Source organism: Coenobita brevimanus, chromosome 78 (assembly GCF_032717465.1).
Source record: "Coenobita brevimanus isolate Jiangsu-jjx chromosome 78, ASM3271746v2, whole genome shotgun sequence".
Classification (NCBI taxonomy): Eukaryota; Metazoa; Arthropoda; class Malacostraca; order Decapoda; family Coenobitidae; genus Coenobita; species Coenobita brevimanus.
In genome coordinates this window covers 31,011,897-31,019,424 of record NC_137031.1, presented here as the reverse complement: position 1 = coordinate 31,019,424, position 7,528 = coordinate 31,011,897, and the positions used below count along the sequence as shown (strand labels likewise).

General features: G+C 47.3%; 1 protein-coding gene across 1 annotated transcript in view; it reads right to left on the bottom strand.

The window, feature by feature from the left end:
• Positions 1–2,275: 2,275 nt before the first annotated feature.
• LOC145408667 (uncharacterized) overlaps positions 2,276–7,528 on the bottom strand; it is a 42,864-nt gene continuing 37,611 nt past the window's right edge. Inside the window, exons 4-8 of the mRNA XM_080279348.1 lie at positions 5,963–6,214; positions 4,174–4,921; positions 3,482–3,730; positions 3,017–3,244; positions 2,276–2,512 (exon numbers count right to left, since the gene is read on the bottom strand). Coding sequence (XP_080135474.1) covers positions 2,276–2,512; positions 3,017–3,244; positions 3,482–3,730; positions 4,174–4,921; positions 5,963–6,214 — 1,714 coding nt within the window. The remainder of the gene's footprint in view (positions 2,513–3,016; positions 3,245–3,481; positions 3,731–4,173; positions 4,922–5,962; positions 6,215–7,528) is intronic.

Below are 7,528 nucleotides of genomic sequence, written 5' to 3'. Positions count from 1 at the left end.
CCTGGACCCGACACCGACAGAAGCAGGGTGTGGGAGGGTTGAGATAGGGGTGGGTCATCATCATCATCATCATCATCATCATCAATTTTTTTTTTTCATCTTCTTTTTCTCTCTCTCCTCGTCCTCTTTCTTTTCCCTTCTTTTTGTCAGCCTTTTTTCCTCATTCCAACTCTCCCTTTCTCTCTCTTTCCCTCTTTCCTCCCCTTTATCTTCTTTTTTCTCTCTGTGACCCACCCCTTCTCTCCTCCTCACCCAGAATTTCCCCTAAGAGCACCATCACCACTGAGAACCTACCACCTCAACCCCTTCTCACCGAGGACTTCTTATATCTTTCACTCTCGCTACGTCCAGACGATTTTCTTCATCTTACGGGAGAGATCTTAGTGGGGGATATAATGAGGACTCAAAATTATCTCCCCGGCTTGAAAAGTCTCTCTCCTGAGCTGAATGAAATCGTCTGGTGGTAACAGGAACAATATATAAACCACGTCCTCGCATGGAAGGGGTTTAGTAGTAGGACTTGTATAAAATTAAGGAGAGAAAATAGCTTGAAAAAAATATCATTACCTAAGGGGAAGATGGCGGAGTCAGTCAGAATCAGTCCTGTACAGCACGTCCGATTGATCACAACAGTCGCGTCGTCTCAAAATTTCCCAAGCAGTCCTTCCTTATCCCCTTGACTGCGAGGATATGTTGAGTTTATTCTTATTCTCACTATCTCCAGACGATTTTATTCAGAATAGGAGACCTAGTACTGGAAGGGGTAATAAAGGATAATATTCAACCCCCCGCCTGATTGAAAAAGTCACCCCTAAGCTGGATAAAATCGTTTGGAGATAGGAGGAGTAAGATCTGGAGTATGTCATCGTAGTAAAGGGGCGTTAAGTGTCACAGGGAATACTAGTTTATTTGCTATGCCTTATCGCTAGGGTTTTATAGTATGCCGTTACTTTATCAATGCTCTCGTGTTTATATAATGCCCTCAGTATATGCCTGTATGTATGTGTATGTAAGCAGTGGGAACGTTTTTGAGTTAGAGGTGTATTCCCAAATGCCCTCTTTTATGTATCTAAGTTACTTATTGCACATCTGTTCTTCGCTTCCTTAACCCCCTGGCTGCCAGCTATGAATTTTGCATTTTGAGCCAACTTCAGACGATTTCTTATACGACTCTGATTAATCCTCCCTCAACAGAATTATTTAAATTATACCTTGGCTGACGCTTTGGCTGAGAAATGGGGCTGTATTTTTTAGCTACGTAACGCCAGGTGATTTTGTTCCGGTGAAACGGTACACAGCAGCCAAAGGGTTAATGGTGACACATTTTCTTTAACAGTAACCAGAAGTGGCTTATAATTAACCCTTTCAACCCGAGGACGCCTTTTTTTGTTAGTTCTTGTTCACGTCAGACTTTTACTCAGACTTATTCAGCTCAGAAGACTACGCACCCCCTTCGTAGTTCAGTTCAAAAAGTCTGTCCAAAGCTAATTAAGCTGTCAAGAGAAAGCTAGGGGAAAAAAAAAAGACGCCGTCGTAATGAAGGGGTTAACCTCGCTAGCAATATAAGTTGAGTAACAGCCATAATTCTCTGCTATATCTACCGCTCGGCCACCACCATTTCCAAATATTATAATTTTTTCAGCGTTTTTTGTTTCATCATTCGATCCCAGTTCACCAAAGAAGGATCGCATTTCACAGGACATTATAAAATTTTTTCTTTTAGTATCGCGTGTCGAAGTCAATGACGATTTAACGGGAGGCAGTTCCAGTGGTCAGTGAATCACACCCTCTGGTTCCAGGCTCACCTTTACACTCACAAAAAAATTACGATAATCATCCTGTCGTAGCTAAGAAGAGTTTTTGCCTCAAGAACAAGACAGGAAAAGTGTACACAGACCTTTCTCTCTCTCTCTCTCTCTCTCTCTCTCTCTCTCTCTCTCTTTCCTGCAAGTAACTCTTAATTACGACAAGAGCAAGGGATGTGAAAAAGTTCTACATGGTCTTTGTTCATCTATCATTTTCTTTCTTAGCTACGACAGGAATTTGGTCGTAATGTGTTTTGAGTCAACGTCCAGTCCTACAGGATCTCCATGGGGTACAAAGACTCCTGTCGAACGTATGCCGGGCGAGATCGAGTCTGGGGGGCGAGAGAGGGTCGACTGTCGCTTACCCTCCCGGCGACCTTGAATTCCCTGTCAAACTTCCTCCTGAGGGAAGCAGTGAGGGCGGGACCAAGGGCGCCTGAGAGCACCACGGCAGCACGAGCGGGAAGGAGCTACACCCTACGCGGATACCCAGAGTCATAGAGCTGACGGAGGGATTCTGTGGTTGTGGCTGGGCTCAGGGGCTCCTCCAGCTTGCTCCTACGACGGCGGTGCCACACTGCCGTCCACGCCACGATGATGACAAGCTGAGCCACCAGGAACACGGAACAGGCCAGCACCAGACCCACCATGTTGATACACACGCCAGACACGTCCTCCTGCAGCACCAGCTCTGTGTCCCCGGAAATCTGTGACAGGGAAGAGGAACCAAGTAGGTCACAAGAAGAGCAAAGAAAGGGTTGGATGGATTGTTTTGCTTTTTTTTAAGTGTTTAGCTCTGGGGTCAGATGTAAAAGCTTGCATTTCGTATGGTCCAGCAGTCCTCTAACGTGTCACACACCTTGCAAAGTGATCGTCAGTGTAGTGTGTCCCGTGCATCGGCATAAATCTACCTCAGTTTTAATCCTGACTCAACAGATGACAAACGAAGCCCCAGATCTCGAAAAGTTTTTAATACGAAAATTAACATATTTGAAGTAGTAATATATTTCGTGTGACTGGACTTTTTGCCTAATCAAAGCTTTATGAAATAGAACTTTAATCAGTCATAGTAGAAGAATAAAAAAAGGACATATTCTTTGATAAATTTCCTTAACATATTTACTCATAGTTAGACGCCTAATAGCAGTGCACATCCATTGTCTTCAAGCTCCGCCACCAATTTCCCTGCACTAAAATCCAGACCATCTCACCTCGCTGTTCAGTTCCTTGTTGTGGCTGCTTGCACTGTCTCTGCTTTGGGTTTGTGAGGAGCGGAAGCCGAATTTGTCAGAGATCTTGATGGACTGAACGACGAGGAGCTCTTCTGGGATCTGGGGCTCGGACGCCTCCCTCCTGAAGCGGCTCATTTGGTTGTTGTTTATGTCCTCCAGGAAACTGTGGGACTCGATGTAGAGGGTGTGGGGGTTCAGCTGCCTCATCTGTACGGGAAAAAAAGAATCATCATCAACATCATCGTCGTCATTAAAAACATCATTATCATCATCATTATCGTCATTGTCTAGTACATCTATGTGGAGTACATCATTTTGTGTTGGTTCCATACTTGTGGCGATTACTTCTGTGTGGTGTACTCGTGTGTGGAATACATCTGTTTGAATTAAATATTCGTGTGAAGTACATTTGCTTGGATTACATATTTGCTTGTATTCCATTACTGTACCCACCTTCTCCACGGAACGCTCTTGGGCGTCGAAGTAAACCACGGAGTTGCCGAAATCCAGGAATGGTGACGATGCCTCCCTCTTCCTCCTGCCAAAGCTTTCAGCCTGCTTCACTTGCCCTCCGAAGTCCAGCACGTCACACACCACAGGCTCGCAGGTGGGCAGACAGGGCGTCACCAGGGCACGGAACTGCACCACGTCACTCGTAGGGAACTTGAAGGCGTCAAAGGATGCGCCCAGGACCTGAGGGGGAGGGAAAGAGATATGGATGATATAGGTTGTTCTGGTGTCAGATTATTTTGATTTTTTCAGTGTTATACAAATTGCTGAGTTTATCTGGTCTGGATGCTCTGTTACACTGAATTTGAATGTTGATAAATAATGAAGTGTTTTAAATGTAACTCCTAAAAAACAGTATGTGTAAGTGTTTATTGTGGCGGCCAGCTACAATAAACACTTACACATACTGACATAGGCGGGCAGCTCTATACGTTCAAGCCGTGTACGACAGATGCTGGAGGCAACTGACGATTTTATTTAGTAGGAAGCAAGTCATAGGATGATGAATATGTCATAGGAGCCTGAGAGTGTGCCACAGGAGTCTGAGAGTGTGTCGCAGGAGCCTGAAAGTAAGTCACAGAAGCCTAATTGCGAAGGGTGTAGGTTAACATAAAGGTGACACTGACCTTGCCTGTGCTGTCGACCTTGAGGAGTGGGCGCATGATGGAAACTTCAGTGGGGCAGCCGCGGCCGTCCAGGAGGGTGATGTTGTTGGTGTTGCTTCCGTCCATGGCCACCAGATCGCGCACGAAGATCTCATAGGGGGAGTTCCTGTCCACGATCTCGAAGCGGAGTTGCAGCATGTCACCCACGGAGGCGTCAGTGATATCATCGCCATTACGGTTAGCCACGCGCATGATTACGTTGGGTGAGTCTACAGTGCTACCTTGTTCCAGAGCAGGGGTGATGTCTCCCTCGACGGTCAGATCCACTCTGTTGCTGACGCTCTTGTTGGTCAGGTCATACTGGCAGTGCACGCTGAGGCCGAGGTCAGCAGAGGTCACGATCATGTCATGGTGCTGGATGATGACGTCGTTGCTGTACCGGGAGGCAGAGTCGCGTTCAACGTCGCAGTCGATGTCGTTGTAGGACATCTTGAGCTCAAACTCCAGGGCGTCCTCAATGTCGTTAACGCAGGTGTTCGGAGAGCCCTTAGCGTAGATCTTGCCGTTGAAGATCTTGGAGGTCTTAATCTTGGCGATCATGTCTCCTGAACGGCAGTCGATGGTTACGTTATAGCAGGAGGAGAGCTCGTAGGTGGCAGAGCCAGGGATCTCAAGGTAGGGTTCCGCGATGTGGGTGAGGGTTGCGGCTGCGTGGTGGGAAAGTCGGCACACCTTGTCTCCAGTGTCACCATAATCGAAGGAATGGCATCTGCGGGAGTGAGGGAGGGTGGCGGTAAGTGGTGGTGGTGATGCTGGAGGAGTGTGTGGTGTTGGTGGTGGTGAAAGTGGATGAAAGTATGTGGTGGTGGTTGAGTGAGTAAAGGAGTGTATGAGAGAGTATGGAAGTATGGTGGTAGATGAAAGAGTGTGGTGATATCAGAGTTTGGTGGTGGGTGAGTGTGGTGGTGGATGAGAGTGTGGTGGTGGGCGAGAGTGGTGTTGGATAAGTATGGTGGTGGGTAAGTGTGGTGGTGGATGAGTGTATAGTGGTGCATGAGTGTGGTGGTGAGTGAGTGGTGATGTGTGAGGTAGTGTGGTGGTGGGTGAGAGAATGTGGTGGTGGGTGGTAGATACTAGGCTATATGTGCGAGACAGTGGTGGTAGTAGTGAGTGAGAAAGACACTGGTAGGTGAGAGAACAGACGCTGGTAGGTGAGTGGTGGTGGTGGTAGATATTTGGTAATAGTGGTGTTGGGTGAATTATGGCTGTGATAGGTAAGATGTGGCGGTAGGTGGGTTAGAAATTGTGATGGCGAATGAGAAATGTTTGTGGCGTGCGAGAGATTATGTGGTGGGATGAGCAGCGGTTGTGGATGATAGATGGAGGCAGGGAGCACTACTGCCGTCCTGATAACTGAGAAAGCTTCAGAGTTACAGTTACAACTCAAAGCGTTGTACGAATTCTGTCCTAACCAGATTTTTCCTGACATCACCTAGCCTAAAGTACGTATACTTAACCTAATCTAATATACTCAAATTTAATGTGGTCCGTTTCAACCCAAGTCAGTCCTAGCCTTAACACAGCACAGCACAATCTAGGGTAGTTAACCTAATACAATATACGGTAATTAACCCAGGTCAACCCAGCCCAACCTAACTTAAACCAACTTAATTCAACCCATCTTAATCCTGTTCATCCCATCTCATCCCACCCCAGCCTAATCCAAGCCTGTCAGACCAACCCATCCTAATGTAACCCAGCCTAAACCAATCCAGTTCACCCAAACCAAACCCAACCTAAGCCAACCCACCTGTAAGAAGCAGTGAGACAGAGACGTTTGCACTCCTCTAGGCTTCCCACATCCTGATACACTGAGTCGACCGTCTTCAGAATGCGACCCTCCATCTTCTGGAACTCGCACAGCCTCACGGGGTCGTCCACGCAATTGTTCTCAAGGAAGTCGTTGTTCTCCGCAACTCTAAAGGCTCCAGTGCCCACCGCTGTGTGTCTGTCCATGTCCGAGATTGAGCAGTCACCGGTGACGTTGTTGTAGTTGGCGGACCTGTTGCAGAAAATGAGAGGGAAATATGTTAGGCTGGGTTAGGTTAGGTTAGGTTAGGTTAGGTTAGGTTATTATGTTGGATGTTGTTGTTGATTGACCTGTTCGATAGGCAGAGAGATTCGCTAGATAAAGTTAATTAGACTTAGGTCAGGTTAAATAAGACGTTGGTTGGCTTGTTGGATAGACAAGAGAGGAGTGCGTTAGGGTAGGTTAGATTAGATTAGACGTTGCTGTACTAAGCCGAGCTGTTGGACACAAGGAACAGGCGTACGCGTAGGTTAGCAGAGATTAAGCCTAGGGAGGGTAGATGAAAACGAGTTGAAGCTTGTTCAGGTTGATTTTGAGTCTATGATAAATTAAGTCCAAGCAAATACAGTAGGTCTAGCTGTCAAAGGAGCCCGTGGGAGTGAATGGAAAATACTGTACGTTGCTCATCGGACCGAATGTTTACAGTTTGATAAATAAACGATATATATTTTGTTTTAGTTACATCCAGACGATTTTATTCATACTACATCCGGGCGATTTTATTCGGCACACGAGAGACTCCTGGGATTAAAAGAGGCTGGTGTAAGACCAAGTCGTGGTCTAGATGCAGCCGGTGTATGAGGCGGAACTGCGATAAAATTTGCCCTCGAAGGTCATTTCCGAGTGCACTGAACTCCTTCTAAAACTACCTCCCTTCCGGGAAAAAGAAATGTACTGTTTATTTTTTCCTTGGCGTGAGACCTTGGAGTGACCAACAGACAGATGGACAGGTTCACCACACACAGGAGTAGCCCGAGCGAGGCGGGGTGAGCGACAGGGGGTGGTGAGAGGGGGGAGGAGAAGGGGGCAGAGAGGTGGGGTGAGGAGGAGGAGAGCGGTGAGGAGGTTGAGAGGGACAAGATAACGATGAGTTGGGGTGAGGAGGAGGAGAGCGGTGAGGAGGTTGAGAGGGACAAGATAACGATGAGTTTGGTATGGTTGGACAGAACGAGGAAGGTTGATGCTGGGTAAGGTATAAGACACCGTGGGATGAGGTGGAGTGAAGTTTGGGGCTGAAGAAAGGCTTGCGTCGTAGGGTGAGGTGGGGTGGGTTGAAGAAGTGTCTATAGGATGGGACGAGGTGGGGTGAGGTAAAGCTGGGTGGTTTGGGGTGGAGTTAAGGGTGATTTGAGGAATGATGAGGTGGAGTGAGGTGGGATACGTTGAGGAGAGTTGAAGTTAAGTGAGACGAGGTGTGGCAGGGTAGCTGTGTGGGTGTAGTTAGGATCAGGTAGGGTGGGATGTGATGGGATGATGTGAGAGGGAAAATGGGGTGGGGTCGGGTGG